A 23,152-nucleotide genomic window follows, 5' to 3' on the forward strand; every position below is an offset into this window, starting at 1 on the left:
ATTGGCAAGATTGAATGGAAAACTACCGGAAAACTCATCAGATTATTCTCCCCAAACTTAGTTTCATCCTAACTTGTTTGACATAAGTCTACTTTTTGTTCCGGCGAACTTGACCACAAAAAGAATATCATTTTCAATCTACGTGGTACTCGGAATGTAGGTGTGAATGGGGTTGGATGCAGAAAGACATTCAACCTGGTTTCCAGAGACTTCCATGCAGTAAGATGTATGCGTAGCCAACGTTCCAAATAAGACTTGATCACTTGCAGGAGGAGGAAGGGCAAATATCAATCATCGATATCAAAGAATCTCTCTTAAAACTGAAGTTTAGCCAACGGGAATGGAGGACGAAACGCGAATCGGAACAGCACTGGAGTGATATGGATGGAGACCAAGGTAGCTAGGTAGCTAGCTAGGCAGAAAAATCATCAAGTAACAAAAACTGTCCAGAGAAGTCCATGGTATCCACATCGACTAGAGCCAGGGGGTAAACACTCTAGCCTGTATACGCCACTAATCCTACAGCGTACGATAATTACATTTTTCAGTGCCGCAAAGTCGTTCTCTAGCTACCAGCCTACCAGGAGGAGTATTGGCCACCCTCTATTCATATCCGCACAAGATTTTTCCTCTCCTTACCCTCTTCCGACCACTTTGCCGCAGTTAAGACGGACGCTCAACTTGTTCCACCTCCAAAGACACAACGCATATGACGGGACCTTGTCGTACAGACGGGGAAACGGCATCCTGTCCACAGTCTTGTATATCGGAAGCAAGGAGTGACAATGAGCCGTGCTACGAATCAACCAAGAACCATCTTTCCCCCGATCCGAGACGAGAATTCAAGTACCCCCTATTACCACCTACCGCTTGTGACCATCAAGGACGACGCCATTCGAATCACGCAGCATGACAACAACGGCACGAGCACACGGATCCCTTCCATGTTCAACACCTACCCCGGCGGAACCACCATGTCACGGTCTGCCATTGGCAGCGAACCCAAGTGGTAATGGACCACATCAGCATCCCAAGTAGTTGAATTTTGCTGCTCCGGGTTGAAAGCCAAACAAGCAGGCTCCGGAGCCGACGACCCTATTCCCGACGCGTCACGGTTCATACATCATACTGAACCAAAACAGATCTACAACGAGAGGATCGACCATCAATAAGCGGCCAGCGCTGAAGATCCAAGTTTACGCTTCCTCGATTCCGCTATCACATTGACTGCTTGGCCCAAGTCAGCGCCTGAGCCTCCACACGCGTCCAGCAGCAGCGCACCTGATGGTCTGCTGCTAGTTTGGATCCCGGACACGCGCATCCGGCGAATGCTCCGCTCACTATGAACGAGTATCGAAGAGCATACATGACTGACCGAGGACTGGAACACGTAACGCGTCATTTAATCAAAATGCGAGAAAGTTCTTGAGACTTACCACAACGACTTCAGTCTGTTTCCCATAAACGATCCTGCACGAGCCGACCATAACGAGCAAGACGAGTATGCGCGGATGCATCAGCTATCATCTGGTGGCGCTCCATGTCCCAATAAGCACTTGCATCTGGAGCCGAGAAACGTCAAATTCAAGACCATGATGCCATGCTAAACTACACAATAGCTGCGTTCATCTTCACGACACAATCGCTACACCGACGACCACGACCTCCGAGGCTTGAAAGCGATTGAATATGCCATTTGGCGCAAATCCAACGGGAAGAAGAGTCAGTCTTTTGGATAGAGCCACACCAAGTTGTGCGAGACACTACGGAAATCAACGCCGGAGCATTCGAGTTTCCCGCGACCATCGACACTCCAGATTATAACCCATTCCCATTGACGTGTTTAAACGGCGTCCTGTCATGCACGGGAACAAACAACACCCCATCTTCCGCTGCTTCATCCGGCAGTGAGGAGACGGGCGTGGTTACAAGGCCTCGTGGCTGCGTCTGATCTTGCTCACCATGTGCGGGAACTTGCGTCGTCATGTGCGGGTAACACCACAACAGCAATCCGCCACCGGCGGCTGCAGGCGAGCGCCATGGGATGATGAATAAAACAACATGCTCCAAGCTGGGAAGGCGTACATATCCGTTCATGAGCTGATTCCAGGCGAATAGGTTCATCGAGAACAATCACCCATGCTTTACTGTCTCCTCCCTGAGAAGCCCATTTTAGGAAGGGTTCCTGTCGTTATCACCTTCACCATTAGGAGATGCTGATAGTGCCCCTGTTGCTCCTATTGCTCCTATTGCTCCTATTGCTCCTATTGCTCCTATTGCTCCTATTGCTCCTATTGCTCCTGTCGCCCCTGTCGCCCCAGCCACTACCGTTACCAATGGCTTGGACGAACAAAGGGATTGTGCAAGTCTCGACTGCCCCTACTCGGAGTCCTGAAACCCGAGCTAACAACAGCAGCAAGAGTCTTGGGTTCGGCCTCGGTATCTCGCTGGATGAGAACTACTACGCCGACAGAGGTAAAAAATACGGCATTGTTGACTCATACTTACAGTATCAGTGACCAGTAGTAGCAGGGCGCGCAGGATCAAAACAGCCAGGCCCCTTCAGTAGAAACGAATCATCTACAAGCCGTATACTGTAGAAAGGTGCAATTCTGAATTTCTCGAGGTGCTTCATGTCGAGTTTGTTGGTGACTGCTCTTCTGGACCGGCCCGCTCAGGTGCCAAAACAGAGGTGATCTGGTTGCGGGATAACTTGGGGCACCGACAACCAGTGCGCCAAAACCGGGACAAGAGATTTTGGTTCTTGGTAAACAGAGTGATGATAACTGTAGTACATTCTGATGCGATTTTGCTCGAGGTAAGCTCTACATAAGACATAAAGCTAAGAAGTGGATGCTTGATATTCTGTACTCTTGTATAAAAACTTGAAAAGCAGACAATATAGTTTTGGGTCAACGAGATAACAATCAACCCCGAGTGTCTTCTACAGATGGCAATCTGCCTACCCAGATATAAGTCCTCCCGAAATCGTCGTATGTGCATACGACTTTTTCCCCAACAAGCTGGACAGGTATCAAAGAGTGGTTGCACACAGGTCCATGTTCCATCCTGCACAATTTGCAAAGCACAGGCGAGCAAAGCCCATGGTAGAAGATTGACTTCAAGGTTGACTTCAAGGCTAGGTAAGAAACCTCTGAATAATGGAGGCATCCGTCGCAAGAAAATATGAGGGATTCCCATCCCGATATCTCTCTGGCCGCACTTGATTGGACCGTATACTCATATTCAGATATGCGAGTCCGCTTGATGCTGCTTCCGCCATCCCTGTGCCGACTGTTGTCGGGGATGGGGTTTATGACGACCGTAGGGCTGTCACAAGACCGACATTTGTCTACATATTCTTCATGATCCTCGGTTTGATAGGTATCGCATGCAGCGCAGATCCATCTATATTCGCAGCGATCTCTGAAGGAAACGACTGCAACGGATTCATCGAATTTGATGTTAGTCACAATGATCTCAGGATGACCGTAAGCTCTGGGGTTGGTACAGATGTCTACTTACCAGAGCGCTTGAGAACACATCTCGTGGCAAATTCCGAAGATACTAAGTCTATCAGCTGTTAGTATTGTCTTCCTCAACAATTCCTTGGAGTTCACAGCAAAGCATTGCCGAAAAAGAACGCAAGGTATGAGGGGTTTTGAGGATTGAGATGAAGATGATATGTTTTCGGTCTCAGTGCCGAGCTGCAATGATATGCGCTTACCGGTAATTGGGCTCAGATGTGGCTTCACCGGTGCATTATGATCCGAACCTTGCCGAGCTACCACAATGGCATTTTCATTATTGGAGCTTGGAGCCAATGCCATCAAATGATCCACGATACGGCTTGTGAACTCGGGACCGTCAACACTCAGGTTCCTGACGACATCGACAAGCTGCTCGCGTGACTTTGCCTCCAACAGCTCATCCACATTTGGTATTTTGGCAGGGAGCTTGTTGAGTTTCAAGTAGAACCGATACGTCACTTCGATCCAGAGGTTATCCTCCTCCCTTGTGAGATGATCACGGAGCTTATCGATGACACCCCGTCTGTCAATGTCACCCCAGGCCCTGTACTTATCAGATGAGAGGTACTGCCCGACGGAACGACGGTGAAGGACGAGTTGCGAGCCATCGGGGTTCTTGTGACCAGCAGCGATCGTGGTGGTGAGGTGTGTCAAAGAAACCATGTTTTTGAGGTCATGCTTGATCAGAGCTGGGTTGATATGCTTCTTGTGGTCGCCATCCTTGAACGAAGGGCCGAGGATCTTGAAGATCTGGTCGCCGAAGAAGTCGAGCCTCTCCTCGCTTTGGTTGATGTCATCCGCGTCCTCGGGGTTGTAGTTTCCGTCAGTCTTGATCTTCTCATGGCTGTCTGGAATGTAGAAATGCTGCTTCCATTCCTTGGGCCAAACCTTGATGGGTTCATTGTTGAGCGGATTTGCACCAAGGTCAATGAGGACTTTGAAGTTGGCATCGAATTCGTTGGGTGCTATGAGGTTTGAGGAAGACATTGTGAAGAGGCTGTGTGATGAGACTTTTGGTAGGGGGGGGGGGGAGGTATTTCATGAAGTGTAATTTGAGCATACGGAGAAACCCAGAGCGTCGTCAGGTATACGGAGTGGTCTCAGTCAACTTATAGAGAAAAAAAAAACCGAGCCGATTGTTACAAAAACTGATTGTAACAGGGCTAACTGTAACGGAGCTAATTGACAAGGAAAAAAAAACCGATTTAACACCGCCATTAATACCAATTATTACGAAGCAGATGGTTGTTCTTCGCTTTTTATATTTTTCGGGGATAAAACGGGGAAGACGAGTGCCGCTGTGATATTAATATATCACAGCTTGTTTGGGGTTGTATAGTCGCATGGGCGCTTCTGTAAGACAAACCTGCGGTCCCTACTATAGCTTGCTACACAGGGGCTGCCCGTGGCAAGTATCCTAGGACAGCGATTGGGCTAGATACCGGATGGGAGGCATTTTCAGGCAGCTTGAACGGAAGACCAAAAGTCCCGGGGGTGGGAATACCTAGGTACATAGCCAACAGGAACACTCCGCTCCAAGTTGATACAAAATTTTTCGCTTCTTCAGCAGTGTATCTCGATCAGAATCCTGTGTATCTGAGCTGGGTGTCTTCTTATCACACGGTTCAACCTTGTTGAACCCCATAGTAGGATGGATCCAGATGGAAGGAGAAGATGAGGTAGTTATGGAAACAAAAAAGACAAGCGAAATATTTCTACATCTAAGAATAAGAAAAGTACAGAGCACGCCGCACGCAGCGCGAACAAAGTGGTATCCTAAATTACAAAGCGCCAAGTTTGGAAGGGAAAAGAACCAAGAAGAACCCAGGAAGCAACAGAACAAAACGAATGCAACCCAAAGAGACATGCAAAGAGAACAAAAGGGACATTGCACCAAACTCACAGCAGATCAACTGTGACCTCACCGCCCTGGTCGAAGCCCTGGCACCCACCCTCTGGCTGGCCAAAGAGCTCGCCGTAGTTGGCACCGGGCTGGCTTCCGGGCTTGCAGTCCTTGAGTTCGTACGTGTTCTTCTCACCGCACGTGTTTTTGCCGTCCTTGCAGACAAAGACGCACTTGTCCATGTCGGAGACGCAGCCGATCGGGGTCTTGATCGACATCTTGTCGCCGTCCATGCGCACCTCGCGACTGACGTCGATGGTGGCATACTGACCCGTGGTGAACTCGCCCCAGGTCTGGTGGATTTGGCCGATGGGCGACAGCGGCGTCTTTGTGTCGTAGAGGCCCGCGAAGCCGCCGCTGACTCCCTCGTTGAGCGACACGGTCAGGCCCTGGCCGGCGGCCAGAGACCACGACACCTGCGGCTTGCGCACGTTCATGAAAGAGCTCTCGTAGTCGCCCTTGGGGTTGTTCCAGACGATGATGGCCACGCGGCCCTTGGACTTGTTGGTGAACTTGAACTTGGTGTGGCCGTCCTTGCCGACCCAGATGCCCTTGTCTGTTCGTGTCTTGGAGTTCTCGCCCTGCCCGGCCATGTCGATCTTGGCCATGTGGTTACAGTCATCCCGAGATAGGCCCTCGACCAGCTTATCGCAGGAGAATTTTGCGCGCTTGGTGAGGCTGTTAGTCTCGGTGGTGTTTCCACTTTTGGGATGAAGTTAGCATGTCGGTCAGTTCTTTTTTGGTCAATCAGAGGACAGGCACCTACCCTGGTGAATCTATTGGGGCGCACAGGCCCCAGGAAACCAGGCCCATCAGGGCGACCAGTGAGAACTTCATGTCAGTGTATGGTCTATATCTGGAAGGGTGATTGCGATAGGTGGACAAAGGAAAGGATGGAATCCGGGGAAAAGGAGAACTGGATGATACTGTTTCGGGCAGGAATGAACCCCAATGGCAAGGTGACAAAAATACGAGCCACGGAAGGCGATTATAAACTTCCCAGGTTCATCAGGCACAATAAACCAAAGAGGAATGTTGGAAAACTTTTGGAGCTGTATTGGGACCAAAGATCCGGTGGGTGGACAGTAAGTTGGCAATGTTTTGTACAGCACTAGTTGCCAGACAATGCCCAAAGTGGTTGCATCTTGCGTGTATGTGCCAACTGCTGACTGTTGTGCAGCAGTAGTTTTGCTACTTTGGGTAATATGGCAGCGCCGTCGGGAAAAAATTGGGGTACGGTGTAGAACCCCTGGTAGGCTCACCTGAGGTTGGTGATTTCCCAAGGTGTAGTAAGCAAAACAAAATGGCAACGTTTCCTCGCACTCCATTGCGAATTTATCAGGGCAAAAAAGCAGCGTAGAAAGCCGACAACCCGTGAGCACCATTTTTGTTTCTTTCCAGAAAAGATTTAGGATCGCCTAGTGCATATTTGACAAATTCGCATCGTAAGGTGAACATTTCGATTTTATTGGTCAAAATAATGAGGTTCTCGGGCCAATTTTGGAGACCTTCTTTGCTGGTGGCGACGGAAAATAAATCTGGGATCGTACCTAGAAACGGGGATGCATGGCGACTCACCCGGGGTGCTGCGGTCCTGCGGCGCATTTATTGCCCCGAGCAGGCTGAAGAGTCCGAGTAGTCAGCAGCCAACTGAGCAGTAATCGTTTACCTGGGATAGGTAGGTACTGTACCTTGGGTCGTTACCATAAATTTAAGGTACCCGTCCCTTCATATTTGATGACGCACGGCAAGAAATAGGGTTGCCTACCTTAGGTCCAAGGTAGAACACCACCAACCAGGCTGACACCGTCCCTGCCTGGATTGCGCCGACGAGCCTAGCGGAGGCGACAACGATAGGAGAAAAAAAAAAGACTTTTTCGCTTTCGAGACTTGTTTTCTCCAAATCATGGTAGCAGTGCTGTTTCGATCAATTTTCAGCAGATCGTATCCGCTAAAATAAAGGAGAGACAGGCATTGTAACCTACCTACCCAGGGGTTCAGCGATGCGCGGGGTAGCTACTACGGTAGCATGCAAGGGGCAGCTGATGGCATCGTGATGTGATGGGGCCCATGGGACGTGGGGTTGGTGAACAGAGGGGAGCTATTCTGTGCGACTTGCCTTCTCGCACTTGCTTCCGCCACAAAACACACAGCCACGATTATGAAATTCTAACTTATTTTGCTGACAACGTATGTACCCCAGAAAGCTCATCCAGCTTCTCTTCCACATCACAGTAATACACCAACAGAGAAAATTTATGTTTGTGAATGAAGAAAGCAAATCGCCAGTCCGGACTTCAATCCGAGGGGCAAACATGATGCCGAAGTTCGCTGGGATACAGGGCAGTGGGGTCTCAAGGCCAGGATCTATTAGACTATAGCTCAAGTTTAACCATAAGATACACACATTGTGTGTGGCAAGCACTTGCTAACACTTGGAACATGGGCACACCATCAAGTTGGACGGAATTAGCTAGGCCGAGGCTTCTGCCGAACGTTGCAACTGTTAGTACAAGATTTCGATATCAGCCGACCCAAGAAGTCCGCGCAGATAACAAGCACACTACTGTAGACGGTAACTAAAATAAAAACCAACTGGTGTTTTCTTACACAACATAGGCTTTGAATTGAGTCAAGGACACTAGAAGTAAACTTGATATAGTTCGTCCAAAAAACAGGTCCTCAGGATACCCCTCACCCTCAACCGGCTTATCCTTCTCTTTTCGTTGCAAATACGTGGCTGCCATGGCTTCCATAACGTGTCTCGACTCCGTTGGGATTCCTAGTATTTGCCTGTCGGACACTTGTACAGGCCCGTATTGCAGTCGGCCAACATGAGAGCAAACGAGTCCGGAAGCGCAACAATCCTCTTATAACGATCCTTCCCGCCCATCACCACTCCCATGGCAGCTGCTTGGGTATACTTGATTGAGGATAAAACATCCTCGGCAATGCTGCAACTAGTGGTGATAGTTTTTGCCATTTGGGCGTTGCAGTTCATCATTCCAGAGACGAAGCGGCAAAGACAGCGAAAGCTGCTAAGGGAATGGGACATACTACCAAACGGCTCAGCAAAACAAAATTCCCTCACAACTTTAAAGTCCAAGGGGCATGAACATATTCTCACGAAATCTCGCAGCCTCCAAGTACTGCTCCCATCCGGACTTTATGGGCGCGAGACTTATACCAGAGAAGATGCGATAAGCCATCTCATCGCCCAGCAACAACGAGAGGGGCCGAAACCACGACAGGAGCCGACCGCTAGCCCCGCCCCTCAGTATACGCTGGTGCCATCCGAGAGGCCTTTGCCGTCGAGAGAACAATCATGCGTGTCCGGCCACTCGTCAGTTGCCCTGACGCCGCGTAACCACGCCGTGGTCCCATCGCGACAGCAGCCCATTCCCCCGATGCCTGCCCAGCAACCAATACTTCTGGTTCCGCAGCCAAGAAAAAAGAAGACCCCGGCCCGTCTATCTCACATGCCATCCGAGTTTCTACGGATGGTAGCCTCGCAGCTGCCGCCTTTGGCTCTCATGTGCTTCGCCGTGACGTGCCGGGCGGCATACGCGGCCTCTCGCGACCGCTTCACCACCATCGGGTCGCTGGACCTGCTAGCGACAGAGGCATTCCTTTTGCTGTGGGAACGGGAACTGGAGCGTCACGTCTATTGCCACGGTTGCATGCGTCTGCACGCGTTCCACGCCGAAGGTAAGGAGGTCACACTGCGCCGTTGCCCGCGCCAGGCCGAAGACTTTCGCCTAGGACGGTATACTCTCCCTTACCTCGTCGCTCGTCTGGCCGTCAATCGACACATGTACGGCGAACGCTGCGGCGTCCCCCTCCACGTTCTACGGATGTGTCGGCGTGTCGATGAGCCTGCGCCCGGTGTCGAAGATGACGGCTGGGCGGTCATGCAGACAGTGCAGGCACGGGTGACAAGCGACGGGGAGCTGGTGGTGGCATCAACTTGGACCCTTTACAAACGTATCGGTGCGTTCCCCCGACCGGGAGGGCCGACGCCTACCATCAAGTCGAGAACAAAGTCCATCACCGAGGGTAAATTTGGCTTTGGTAGCAATGGTGGACTCAGCCGGACAACGACAATTGGCCGGACACAGAGTAATGGTCGGCCACAGAGTACGACCATCAGTCGGGCCCAGAGCACTTCCCGAACTGCAACCACCAGCCGAACACAAAGCACCAGCCGGCCACAGAGCATCGGCCGGGCACAGACAACCCACACCAGCTGGCCGCAAAGCTTCAGCCGGACCCCAAGCTTCAGCCGGGCGTCAAGTTTCAGCCGAACCAGGAAACTGGTGGACAAGGTCACGATTCGAACCGACGAAATGCAGGAAGATCAGGTGGCGGCCGGTGAGTACCAGATATTCGAGCGAGCAGTTGGGCGCTTCTCGGAGCACCTGGCTGTCTGCCCCAGCACACATCAATGGGACGCCTACCGTGTCATGTCGGGCAAGGTGGCCGAGTTTGCGGACCCACGACAGTTGGAGCCGGCCTATGGCGCGGTTCGGTCGTGCCTCAAGTGCCTGACCGACTACGAGGTCAACATCATCGAAGGTGTCGCGCCGGACCAATTTGGTCGCTATCACGACAAGCGCCACACAGCACACATCAACGGCAACGGCAACGGCAACATCAACGGAATTCACATCCCCGACGAAGACGACGGCAAGAGAGTGCTACACACCGACTGGGTTCTGTCAATGACCAAGTACTGCTACCTAGGTGGGTGCAGGTCTCCTTTCGAGGAGCGGTGGCCCGGCGGCAGCGGGAATGGACTAGATGGCAGGAGGACACCAGAAAAAGGGGCGACAGTACGGGACATGTGGCTAAGAGGAGATGGTCGGGTTGGGACGGTCGAGAAGTTGGCCGAGGTGGCGGGGGTGGTGGAGTTGAGAAAAGAGCAGCTGAAGCGCTCATTCAGATCGATGCCGTGATTTGGGTCATTTGCGTGTGATAGTTCGTCATCTTTTGGAATTTTTGGTCGCATTATTGTTCGTATCCGTAAAATGGGTAACCCATGTTCGTAGCGATGAGCGGGGCTAATGGCTGGAAGGGTGAGCGAGGTAGGGAAGAATCGATCTGATCAATAAATGTTTCGAGGAGACAGGTGCGGTACAGAATGGGGCGGCTGCTCGTTTCCAAACACACGTCCATTCCGTAATGGGCATGCAAGTAAGCAAGCTTGGCAAGGTCATTCCGGAAGTTGGAAAGGAAAGCACCATGCCCCGGAGCTAAAGTGATCGGTTGGGCCATTTGGGTCAGGCGCTGGCTGCCAAGTTGAACCTAAAAATGAGCGTCGGGAACAGCCTTAAGTCCGACATCCGTCCAGGCTTGAGATTTCAATGTGGGAGGATTGCTTCTGGCCAATCATAGAATGCGAAAAACTGTCAACAGTCCCACAATTGAACCGATTTCCCCCACTCAACTCGGATGTTTCGGATTGACCGACTTCTGAGCAAAGCATTTCCACCCGCTACCAGCCCGTTCGGTCGGCTCGGTGCTTCTCCTAAAGCCACGAAACCTACGATTAATGTCATTGACGGAACCCGCATTCTTTCGACATGGCTGCCGACCGACAGCGACTAAGTGACCAGCCACCGGCAAGAGGAGAAGATGAGCCGATGATAGACAGCGACGCGGCGACGCGGGGAGTCACACCAGGCGACAATCGCCAGGGAGATGGCGACGGTTCTGGTGCCAACGGCGGCAAAGCCGGTGACGGTGACACCCCAGACATGTCACGGTTTCGAGCACGGGCATGTGCACGATGTAGTCGGTCGAAATTGAGGTGTATACGACGAGCAGAACCCGGTGCGGAGCCGTGTCTAAGGTACGGTGTTTGTCCTCTCTGCGTCTTGTTCCCGGTGGGTTTGGGTTGGATTGATGGAGAGTCGAGCATTGACTAGTTACTCTCCGATCTGCATCATTCCGCCTGATCTTCAGAGCTTCTTGGGGTTCTTGTTATCTTTTGGCCCGTCATCTTTATCCATCAGTTGGATGGTGTGGATTCAATCGGGGTTGTCCGCAAACTTACATTCGTCTTCTAACATTGCAGGTGTGCCCGTCTCGGAACAACATGCACACTTCCAGAGGCCAGGCCCAGGGGCCCGAAAAAGGGCCAAGCTAGGTGAGTTGCATGCAAATATTCCGACCAAGATCCTTGAATTTGTTACAACAAACCTTTTGGGAAATCATGCCTCTAGCAACCTTCCATGACCATACTGTCCCGATTTAAAGTAGAATGTAGCTGACACACCACTATCCCTGTTTCCCCTCAGACGCGTGGGACAGCTTGAACAAAAGCTAGATGGCATCATGTCACTGCTCACAGCCAGTCAGCAACTGCTTAATCAGAATAATACTGTCTCACAAAGTGGCTCAGCGCAAGCCAACCCTGTTGCTTCTCCAATCTCGGAAGGCGGGTTGACAGATGAGCCATCTCAAGCCAATGCATCCCCATCAACGTCCCGCCCACCACAACAGCAGCAACCCCTTGCCTTCCTCAACAGACATGATCTCGTCCCAGATACCCCAGATAGCACTGGCCACCGATCAGCGCCCTCACCGGCGACAAGCAGCAATGGGGCTGCCAGCCAACATGATGCGAGCCGGACACTTCCTCGCATGCCTGAAAACATCGAGGTCTGGCCGGGATTTGACCTGACTTGGCGCGAGGCTACACAGGTATTAAATGTCTACTCGACCCTCTATGTCCCTAGTTTCCCCTTTGTCCCGCTCCCTCCACGGCGATCACCGGAAGAGCTTTATGCTGCTACACCTTTCCTTTTTCGCACAATAATGCTAGTTGCTGCTCCACAGAGCGCATCAACCCAGAGAGCAGGCGAAAAGTGGTTCCGGAGAAATATTGCAGAGTACGTCGTGGTGCTGGGAGAGAAGAGATTAGAGATCTTGCAATCCTTGCTTCTTTTCATAGCCTGGGGTGACTATCGTTTCTACATGGAGTCTAAAGCAACACCACTACTGCAAATGGCTATTGGTATGGTTGTAGACCTGGGACTCAACAAGCCACCTCTTTCTATCAACAATCTGGCGCCGTTTTCGCTGCTTAATGAGGCACTCAGACGCCACCCGCACCTACGCGGCAAGGCTGCCCACAGCAACGATGACATGCGCGCCCTGCTCGGCTGCTTTTATGTCACGTCGCAGATCACGACGCTCTTTCGCCGCGAGCACCATTTACCTTACACGGAGTTTGTGGATAAGTGTGTCACAGACCTTGCGCGGGCCGACGAGTATGTCACGGATAGGATGCTGGTGGCCATGGTTAAGATGCAGTGCCTGGTTCGTCGCGCTCATGCCATAATGGCAGGCGCGTCACCTGAGCCTGGCGCGAATCCTCCTTACACGACTGCGGCTGCAATGGCTTTGACTGCCATCCGAAGAGAACTGTATGAACCCACAAGCAGCTACGGTGCCATGGACGAACGGAGTAAACGTAAGTAAATACATCATACCCACGGCAGCCCACCCATACACTGACAAAAAGGGACCACCTTAAAGATCTACTCAAGATGCATTGCCATGCATCGCTCGTCGCAGTGCACGAGCCGGTCATCTATGCTCGGTCTCCCGCCCCTACGGTGACAGCAGTGGACTTAGCTTCGGCCGACAGTAATCCGCCAGGTGGTAAGCGGACCGACGCCTTGTGGCACTGCCTCCGTGCCCTCGGCGACTTTATCAAGCTCTACATTGCCATGCCGCACGACCAGGCTGGCACAATGGCTATTTTCCCTGCATCAAACCTGGCTTTCACCTTTGTGACAACGACGCGGCTGCTGTTCATGGACGATCCTGATTGGGACGCAGCAGAGGCGCGACGGCACTTTGACTTTCCCAGCGTGGCCCAGCGCGTAATTGAAAAATACGTCGCAGCTGACGCCTACGAGACCGGCGGGGCCAATGACGCGTCAGGACCGGGAGCAGTGCCGTATAAGAGGAGGTTTCATGACGATGGCAACTCACTTATGGTTACGTACGTGCAAAAGACCAGGTGGCTGATGCAATGGTATCTGGCCAAGACGACACCTGGGAACAATGGCGCTGCGGTTGGTGGAGGGACGGACAGCAATGCATATCCGGCGACGAGGCCGGGCTTTGAGTCTTGTTTACCGCCACAACAACGACAGCAGCAACATCAACAACAACAACAGCAGCAGCAGCAGCAGCACCGTCAACTAGTGCCAGTTCAGCAGACTCAGCATCCAGCCCAGTTTCCTATGTCACAACAGCAGCAGCCGGTCTATGCTGGGGATCCGATGGTAGGGTTCGACGCGACGAGCTTTCTGGAGGATTTTGACGACTCATTCTGGCATGCCTTCTTGTCGGTTGACTCACAGCTGGCGTACCCGCCTATGGTTGCCGGGAGTGTGGCAAGACCAATTTAGCACCCCAAGTTCTAAATACATAGGACAGCATTCTCTTATATCTGTTTTCTGCCACTAAAGCTTATATATACCCATAATATACCACAATGTGTTCAAGACTTCGGTTACTTGACGGATTGTACCAAAGAGTCTTTACCTCGCTCATGACCGACCACCATCCTGGATACGGACAATATTCGTCGATTGAACGGACCCTTGGTGCAGTAACACTAGAGAATGTTTGAACCAGCCAGCAGTATACAGACTAATTGGTGCCGGGCCCAGAAAGCATGGCGCATAACGAAATACAACTTCACTTGCACAGCATGGAACATAAGCTTTGCGCAGCCGGCTCTTCGTCCCTTTGAGAGTGGGCGGGGTGTTATTGCCCACCTCAATGGAGCCCCTTTGATCTGAACCGCCAGGATTCCCGCATTCTTATACCCAACCTCGCACAATTAGATCATCGACGTCCGAACCATACTGGTCAATCCACCGAGGCTACTCAGCAAATTTTCTTCCGCTGCCTTCTATTATAACTGTAGGGACACTCGATTTACGCTCAAGGCTGTCTGAATCTTGTTCCAGGCTGTCTTTGCATCTGTTGGCATGGATCTCTCACATTCGTAGGCAATGGAAACAGAGAAATCTCTTCCATATGAACGGCAAGGTGATCCAAAAGCCTGCCCAGCTGTTATTTGTTCGGGCACAGTGGGCAGCGTTTTCGAGCTGATTCGTTGACATTTCTCTCGCTCATATCCACAAGCAATGGGAGCTGTATTTGGCCCCATGCTCCACTGTGATGCTCCTGGAGGTGCTAGATCATGTTATTTTTGCTGGTATAGAAAATGTCACACCGCTCACATGTGCACCCGGCGTTGATTTAGCTGCATCTTGTAATTCTTCTCACAGGTGCCGTACCCGTGAAAAGTGCAGAGATATAGCTTCATGTCTTAAAAGAAAACTTGAAGCCTGGAGCGGTTGGTTATATCAGCCGGAAGACCCCCAGGAGGTCCGAGAAACAGAAGTTATGATCAAAAAGTAGACAATTTTGGTGGCTTACCTCCAAGCATTTCTGTTTTTACCAGGCCTCGCACTAGAACGTTGATTGGCGGTAGGGGCATTAGAATCTTTTTTCTTTCCTCCAACGAGGCCTTTGGGACAGTTGGAACGCCGTCCTGCCGACGAGTCCTTTGAATAGGTCCGGGGTAGACCGTGTTGTCACCTGTATCTTTGAGTGTCGGCCTAGCGAGATCAAAAAAGGCCGTAGCCGAGCGCACATGAGGCGGGGCTGCATTGTTGGGTTTTGTGTGAGTTTGTGAAATACCCTCTTATAAACGATGCTTGTCCCAGTATATCAGTATGGTCAAGCGAGCATCGCCAAGTGGTGTGTAACTGTGGTTTGCTGTTGTCTCCCCAAAATGCATCAGTCGTGAATACTCACCAATAGCCTCTCGGGACTCAAGTCCATAATCGTTGGGGAATGGACGCGGGTTCTTTGCGCGAGATCAAGTGTAAATTTCCGATAGGCCAGGAGATCCTGGAGATCCGTCACGCTCTTGATGTACACTGGACAACGTGCCGAGCTCGATATTTTTGAGCTTCAGTTGACTGTCTGAGTTCAATCAAGTCTAACTCACAAATTCTTCAGTGGATCAGAGGAAAACAGGTAGGGCCCAGATAGTTATCTACTTAGCCATACGATTGATAAGGAAGACAGCAGGTAAGAGGACAGGTAGGTTTAAATGTAGTGGCGCGGCAAACGGAAGGACTTCAAGATGAGGTATTAATATATTTTAATCGCATCACAGCAAGTCTCGTCAAGAGAACTGCGGGATGGTGCAGAAGAATACATTCCTGGCATGCAGTGGTAGACCATTCAGCCGTACTGAAACCTCACAGGTGTTTGGTGTTCCACAAGCACAATGCCGTTTCCTGAGGAGAATACGCCTGGCATAACCAGAGCCGTTTATGTGCTGTCACTGCTGTGTATCTCAGTCTATTGCTCCCTGCAGGAAAGTACCAATCCCGTCACCCACTTTGTTAACCGAACACAGTGTTCGGACCCAAGTGCAGGGAAAAGCTGCGTTGTCCATCCACCAGGCAACCAGGTTTTCGTCGAACGTCACTTCCTGGCCCGCGCAGTAGACTTCTGTTATCAGGTGCATTGATTTACTCTGTAATGCATAAACCACCTACATACCTGCCTGCTATTTCAACTATGTACCTTATCCTTTTCCCTACTTGCATTCTACCTACCTACCTACCTTATTACTCTACTTACCTTCTAACCTATTCCCGAGGATGGATATAAGCGCTGTTATGCTCGGCGGCATTCCCCTTTTTTAACGCCTTGGACAATTATGGAAATTTTCTTCAGCTAGGGAAATATTACCAGAGGCATAGTTCAACAATTATGGAGATGAAAACAAATGTATTCCTACAGAAAATGCAACTCGAGATCACCTTACACATGATTGAAATCCGGAGCCAGAAACCAACAACACATGAGAAACTGCAAATGCATCTGCTTCAACGCTTCAGCCAGTCAGAGTGCCACCACTTCATGGAGGCCATAAGGCATATGGAGGGCATAGTAGAGTAACTCATAGAAAAGCATGATATAGACAAGGCAGGGAAAGGTAAACATTCTCCTTGAGAAAGCGTTCTCTACGTGCCCCTGACTACTGCTAACATGTCCAATCAAAGACTAGCCGAGAAGAGCATCCGATAGTTCGAAAAGGTCAATGGGAGTGGCGCAAAATTCGAAGGAGTCTTGGCCGTGAAGCTAGGAAAAGTCCTTCAGCGAGCTTTGGATACTGACACCAGGACAGTCCGACTTTGAACAATTTGGACAAGAAGACGCTCATGAATTGCCTGTAAGAGTCGGCTCCAGCTCCGTCGGCGAGGCCAAGATTCACTGCATAATCAACTGGAGAAAGTCAGAATGGGCGTACTCGGGAGTCAATGAGCCCATCCGGCGTTCTTCACATCGACATTTCGTTCCACCAGCCCCGTGGATACACTATCGACAGCGCCAATGTATACGTCACACTAAGCAAGGATTTATCCTCCTATAACGTAGATGATGAAATGAGTTCGACTGGCCAACACGCGTCATAGGCGGATAGGCCATGTCCGATCACCCTGTCCACATAACAGATTATGGACCTATCAAGCTCGGAGGTCAAAGAAGGAACACAAAGACGTATTCAAGTCGCAGATCCATTGAATACAAAGAGTCTGGTACCGGAGGGTCTGAGCTCGGCTCATCCAATTCTTCCAAAGCGTCCTGGGTCTTTCGGGGGCAATTGACGAAGCCCAGAGGGCAGCTCCGGGGACCACAACCTCCAGTGGATTTCTGACCGGGGCGGACTGGCGCCGAACGAACTGTGTCCGTCGAAGTTTCGCTTCCAAGCACGGAGGTGGGCGTCAGGTATACATGGAGATGAGGATAGAAGGAAAGCTCATAGAGCAGAACCTCCAGCGAGTCCCCATCTCATCCGATGTTGTGCAGGAACACAACATGCATAAATTTGGTGATCTAGCAATGCCCTCGAAAAGTCAGCATATCAAAGCCAAACATACCTGACGATATAGTTCGCGAACGAGTTCAGACGGCGCTCGATGCGGAAAGGGATAATACCTTTTTGCTGAAGAGGTTATTTCGTGAAAAGGATCAGGCAAAAGCTGGCTCTAAAAGAATTACATTGCTTCCCGACGGCCACCATGATGACGGGGTTTTGGACCCAGGCAGGAAAGACTGGCTGCCGAGGATGCCTAAGCGGTTGGGTAACAAGGCAGTGGAGGCACCAGAGGAGGAGTGACATGTGTCGGCCTATGGGTTGCACGTCATTGAGGGACCCAATCGGAAAGCCATATTTTTGGATCGCCATGGTGATCATGATTGTCAGTTTCTTCGTAATGGCTGTTTGATCCGCGATCATGCAGGATGTGTAGGGTGGGGCTGGCATAGGAGCCTTGATTGTCGCTTTGCCGTCTGGGATTTCGGCTGCGTTTGTTTAAGTTGGGGCCGTTTAACAAACGCACCAAAAAAAAAAGAAAAAAAAGAGGACTAACTGCGGAAGCAGAGAGAGCCTCGGTAGGCGGCAGAGGGATCTCTGGATGACGAATAGAGAAGAAAGGCAATTCGCTGATCCTTAAACGCTACTATGATTCGGGCTGAGTAACTGTAGATCTTGAATGTAGCGTTGAAAATTAAATACAGGATATTTGTCGTGAATGATGTTAAAACTATTAGGCTAGAATCTCTGTCTAAAAGTAGACAAGCGCAAGTTGTCAGTAAATGGGTACTACCAACAGTGGTGTTTGTCTCACTGGCTCATTAGGCGATTCAACGCCACGATGTACATGTAACCTACAACAACATGGCGATTTGTTGAAACAGCTAAGAGAACTGGCCAGATCTCGCTACCTCGCTGGCAACACCTTGCTGTACTGCAGCTGCTTGCTGGACTGTTTCTCTAGGTTTGCGGGTCCCTTTGGCTCCCGAGGATATGATGGGAAAGGGACCGTAATCCTCCCATACAAAGAGAGCTACGATAGCCCACTCAGTTTCCGGCTTTTTATCCTGTGCTACAATACCGGCTCGACCGGGGAGATGCCTAGTCTGACTCGGACTCGGATCCGGGCGTGGACGAAGACAATCAAGGTCCCCAACAGAAGCACAAAGTATTCCAGAGCGCGCAGATCCGCAACTAAGCCCCATCAAGTCTTGGAAATGTGGTTGATCGAGTTTTATCTGAACCGGATCTTCGAGTCACTTCGCCATAAGCACCAATAACAAGGCCTTGTGGCATCGCCGGCCAACAAACTTTGAGATTCTACAAAAAATGAATGACGGCCGCCGTGTACGATGAGGCGGCCGATGTGGTTGGGGAAACGGTGAATAGTTGTTTGTACAGTTGTTTTCCAGGGCGGGACGTAACCCACAACCTGGGCTTTGGGTCCTTTTAAAAGAGGGATCATTTGGATGGGGTTATGGCATCGGTCCAGGCTGTGGCCGAGACGCAGGTGGACTGATGCAGCTTCGCTGGTTTAAAGATCGCTGTTTTTTGGACTCAACAAGGAGCCAGTTATCAAATAATTCCTTAGTGGTCCTGTTTGCTCGAGGCAGCTCACATCCTCGCCCGGGTAGCTTGTCTATGGGACTCAATAATTTAAAAACGGAGGTATGTGAGTGGTGTGTGGGCAAGTACATGAGTACCAACGTCAGCTAATCAAATGCTTCCATATTTGCAAACATTAGGAGGTCCGAAAGTACTCTCTAGTTATTATATTCAATTTCTGGATAACTAGATACCTCGACAAACATGTCAAAACCTTAAATTTACCGGTGTGTCCCCATGTGAATTAGACGACAGTCTCCTGAAGTCAATGATGTCAAAGCAGATATATACGATACACTATTAAAAGACGGTAGTTCAAAGGTCAGGGAAAGAATTTCTGCAACAGACATGTAGTCTTCATTCATCGATAGATATGCGGGCGCGAGCTCGACATTGCATTGAACCGTTTGCAGATTGTGGATTGTTCTTAAGGGGTATTGTGTCAACCGGTCGATCACACTCTTGCCTAAGAGACGATATCTTGCGCACAAATGAGTAATGGATTCCTTTTATTGCCCCTGGATCGTTCGTCACATCTGAACACATGGATTGGAACCCCTCCCCCCCCCCCCCCCCCCCTTTTTTTTTTCTTAAAAAAAAAAAAAGGCAATGGTGGTAACAAATTTTTAAAGAAAGGCAGCTTGTCCTTGTCTGAAACGGACAGGGGCTAAGTAATAACCGTGATTGGATTTCCGGTAGCAAAGATACGACTATTGCGTCCTTTTGGCTTAGGTAACCAGGAAGCTTAATAAAATTGCATGGACTAACTCTGAAAGTACATGGTCATGTCTCTCGCGATAACATGATATTCTCAAGTTTGATCGCATCGCTTCAATACGAGCATGGTACATAAATGTTGATACACATCATCAGTCTTTGATATAAATGTCCGATGGCCTCTACCCTACTAGGTCGCAGTTTTGCCGAAGCCCCTTTGCGGCTATGCTTGATAGTCGTGTCACTAATTATAATCGTATATTTATATCGTCGGCCACGACTTTGAATTGGTACTGACTAGGGTGCGTAGTTGGCCTTCATGGTGCTAAGCCGTATAAATACCCTCCTTGCCGCCCCTGCCATCCAGAGTTATACCTTTCTCACAATTACGCACCATCACTCGTTCTCTGGTCGCTGTAATAATTCCACTCTTTAAGCTTTATTGCTCTTAGCATTTTTCACTCTTTAAGCTGTTCACCTTTTAAGCTCCATCCTTCGACAAGCACCAAAATGCTTTGCTCGTCTTTCGTTTTTTTCGCCCTTTTCTTGGGTGGTGTTATCGCCGCTCCCGTCCAAACAAGATTCAGTGTTGTTGTTGACGCTCGAGACTGGACCACGATTCGCGGAATCGGCGGCTTTGCAGATGCAGCAGGAATCCCCGCTGAGACACAGATGTTTACATCTAAGGATGCCGGTCATAAATATGCTGCAACGCTGAATAAGTCGTTTACAGACAAAAAGTATCTGTATTTTGTCGACAGTAATGCCTATTCGCCTTACGACACACGAAAGGTTGCCATTTCAAAAATTACGACGACGAATATCAACAATTATCTGATAGTTGCCTACCATACGATAGCTACACCTCGTGATTCGGTTAATCGCCTTTTCAGGGCAGCGGCCCCTCCGGATACTTTACGAAAGTGTTGGAGAAAATGCAAAGCAAACTTCGGGGGAAACGGGGGGAAACAGGGACCGTATTCTTATTACGCGTCTGCGCAGTAAGCGTGTTTTGCTGGATCTGAATGGGAGTTCTTGTTCAAGTTGAATGGGGTTGCAGTTATAATAAATTTCACTTACCAGAGTGCAAGGAAAAAGAAAGGATGCTGATACTGCAGACATGTGTATATATGCTTGATTAATAAGAGGATTGGCTGCTAGGTGCGACCACAATTCAAGTTTTTCACGAATCATGTATAGGATCAGAGCTAATAAGAGCATTTACTGCACGATTACTGGATCTCTACATACATCTGTATCAGCTGCAATATAAAACATATTTAAATGATTAACTAGTTTCTCTCCAAAGCTACAAATTTCAAGAAGCACCCAGGCCTTTACAATGACCATACATGTGAAATAAACCCATATTGGTTCCAATTAGTTTGCGTCCAAGAGTGTCAGCCTATTTCTCGAGCCAAGAGATGAGGTGATACCTGTGTTGACATAGCCCAGCCCAAACGACCATCTTAACCGCACCGCCGCTCAAATGTTCGCGCACTGAAGATTGGCAATAGGCAGTACAGAAATTGGAAGCCAGAGAGCAAGGAAGGCAAAATTCCCAGCTTTTTGTCACCTGGGGCTCGGTGGTTTCTGAAGGAGTTGTAGGGCCTGGCAGGATAGTCGGTTCTATTTAACACTTGATGGCGTTTGGGTGCTTTACTGGAAGCATCCCCGTGACCGGGCGCCAAATTGCCAAGTGGCTTTGCAACTGGCTCCAGGACAAAAGAAACTGGAAAATGAAATTAGAATGCAAGGCCGCTTTGTCAGCTGTCAACGGGATTTTGGATCACAGGCGTCCATCAGACTTTTGATCAAGCAACCAGATGAGGAAAGCTTGCGGAGAAGCTCAAGAATCATCGCCAGTCCGGATCTTGGTTTCTTTGATCTTTTTCTTTCTCCTTTATCTCGGAGCCTCTTCACATACGTTCCTTCTTCCTTGATCGATCATCACAGAGAAAACCCACCTAAGATACATTCTACTGCCAGATTCTTGATATTCTGAGCCTGACTAAGCAAGAGAAGATTTCTTTTCTGGATGAAAGCAGACCATTTATCATTTTTACCTCGGCGAGTTTCCTTGTTTGCATCTTCAGCCACATCAAATAAACCTCAAAGCCCGCCAAAATCCAGCCGAGCTCCGAACTCGCACCAATCGTCGGTTCACTTTTCACCTCACTTGTGACAGCAACCATGAGGCTGCTGCAGAAGGTATGTGGCTTGCAGTTTGTTGGAGGTATAGAGACATCTTACTAATGCCCTCTACCATGTATCAGATTGCCGTCTTGTACGGCTTCAAGCCTAAGCTTTCTTCTCAGACACCCAAGCCAACCAGGCCGGCTCTGCTGAAGCTACCACACTAGATCTGCAATGATATCTTTACACAACTTCCAACATCCTCTCAGATGTGCCTCAGCCTAACAGGCAAAGAGCTTTACAGCAACTACTTTGTCAAGAACAAGGATCTTAAGGGAGCCCTCAACGTCACACACAATGTACTACAGCCTCTGGAAAAAGACCTACCAGGCTACTACTTCTGTAGCAGCTGCATCGAGCTTCACAGATGGAAGCTTCATGAAGGTGGTTCGCTTCTCTCTATTGACCAATGCGAGCGAAAGCCTGGCACGGTGGAACTGCAGCTGCCCTCACAGAGACACGTCAGCTACACACTGGATTGGCGCAGCGTCAGGATTGCACACTTGTTACAGATGTACGGCGAGGGGCACGGTATACCTCTATCTCATCTCGAGAAAAAAATAGCCACTCGAGGCTGCGACTCGGAAGTCATTGCATCGAAGAATGTCAGAGTGCCCTGCTGCACGAACATTGGGAGGCAAAGTTTGTTCAGGGAAATCTGCTTCTGCGTACGACGTATACTCTGACAAGCAGAGCTGTCGCCAATGAGCCCTGGAAGGAAATAATGAACTCCCTCCTGGCAGAGGGGCTTGATTACCTAGAATCGAGCAAAATCACGCTCGTTTGCTTCGATTCGCCCCTCACAAGTGTTCTTCTACGCGCAGCAAAGTTCGATTTTGACTTGAAGTCTGTCGAGGAGGGACCTGTCTCCTACCCAAGGTGGCTTGAATACAGCGCATCTCATGAAATCAGAAGGATTCGAGATGCAGAAACCGGCGGATGGAAGATTGTAATCACGGCGTTTCGTAACCTTGACCTTAGGCAAAAGTCCGACCAAGAAACGGTGGTGGCATTTTCTGGATGGGATAATCTTGAGTTCCAGGCAGATGGCGCATCTCTTTGGAGGAACGATGATGCAAGTTGCAAGGACTAGTCAATAAAAAAGATGGTCTTTTGTCGGCAACAATAAGTCAGTGCTGCTTTGCACACGATCAATCCAACTAAAGCTCACGGGAAGCTCCGCAGAGAACAAATCTGGGGTCTTCGCGTCTCGATTTCGCTTAAGCTTTGGGTCTGGGTTACGTGGCTTGCCGGAAAGATTCTTCGTCTAGG

At 49.9% G+C, this 23,152-nt stretch overlaps 6 protein-coding genes across 6 annotated transcripts; 4 read left to right on the top strand and 2 right to left on the bottom strand.

Annotated features, from left to right (window-relative positions):
• Positions 1-3,526: 3,526 nt before the first annotated feature.
• PgNI_02452 (uncharacterized protein) lies at positions 3,527-4,517 on the bottom strand (the record flags this gene model as incomplete). The annotated part of the gene is made up of 2 exons (XM_031122518.1): positions 3,527-3,567; positions 3,728-4,517. Coding segments are annotated over 2 exons (831 nt in total), but the record flags the coding sequence as incomplete, so codon positions are not given.
• A 912-nt stretch (positions 4,518-5,429) lies between these two features.
• Positions 5,430-6,766, bottom strand: PgNI_02453 (uncharacterized protein; the record flags this gene model as incomplete). The annotated part of the gene is made up of 2 exons (XM_031122519.1): positions 6,200-6,766; positions 5,430-6,135 (listed from the first exon to the last, which is right to left on the bottom strand). Exons 1-2 carry the CDS (start codon positions 6,268-6,270, stop codon positions 5,430-5,432), a joined length of 777 nt encoding a protein of 258 aa, XP_030986759.1. The 5' UTR covers positions 6,271-6,766.
• A 1,570-nt stretch (positions 6,767-8,336) lies between these two features.
• Positions 8,337-10,388, top strand: PgNI_02454 (uncharacterized protein; the record flags this gene model as incomplete). Its single annotated transcript, XM_031122520.1, has 1 exon — positions 8,337-10,388. The coding sequence occupies one exon, from the start codon at positions 8,337-8,339 to the stop codon at positions 10,386-10,388; it is 2,052 nt and encodes a 683-aa protein (XP_030986756.1).
• A 587-nt stretch (positions 10,389-10,975) lies between these two features.
• Positions 10,976-13,859, top strand: PgNI_02455 (uncharacterized protein; the record flags this gene model as incomplete). Its single annotated transcript, XM_031122521.1, has 4 exons — positions 10,976-11,284; positions 11,510-11,581; positions 11,733-12,910; positions 12,976-13,859. Exons 1-4 carry the CDS (start codon positions 11,016-11,018, stop codon positions 13,857-13,859), a joined length of 2,403 nt encoding a protein of 800 aa, XP_030986757.1. The 5' UTR covers positions 10,976-11,015.
• A 3,421-nt stretch (positions 13,860-17,280) lies between these two features.
• PgNI_02456 (uncharacterized protein) lies at positions 17,281-17,665 on the top strand (the record flags this gene model as incomplete). The annotated part of the gene is made up of 2 exons (XM_031122522.1): positions 17,281-17,401; positions 17,439-17,665. The coding sequence occupies 2 exons, from the start codon at positions 17,281-17,283 to the stop codon at positions 17,663-17,665; spliced, it is 348 nt and encodes a 115-aa protein (XP_030986754.1).
• Positions 17,666-21,877: 4,212 nt separating this feature from the next.
• PgNI_02457 (uncharacterized protein) lies at positions 21,878-22,973 on the top strand (the record flags this gene model as incomplete). Its single annotated transcript, XM_031122523.1, has 3 exons — positions 21,878-21,895; positions 22,048-22,411; positions 22,483-22,973. The coding sequence occupies 3 exons, from the start codon at positions 21,878-21,880 to the stop codon at positions 22,971-22,973; spliced, it is 873 nt and encodes a 290-aa protein (XP_030986755.1).
• Between the last annotated feature and the right edge of the window lie 179 nt (positions 22,974-23,152).

Source organism: Pyricularia grisea (genome assembly GCF_004355905.1).
Source record: "Pyricularia grisea strain NI907 chromosome Unknown Pyricularia_grisea_NI907_Scaffold_1, whole genome shotgun sequence".
Lineage (NCBI taxonomy): Eukaryota > Fungi > Ascomycota > Sordariomycetes > Magnaporthales > Pyriculariaceae > Pyricularia > Pyricularia grisea.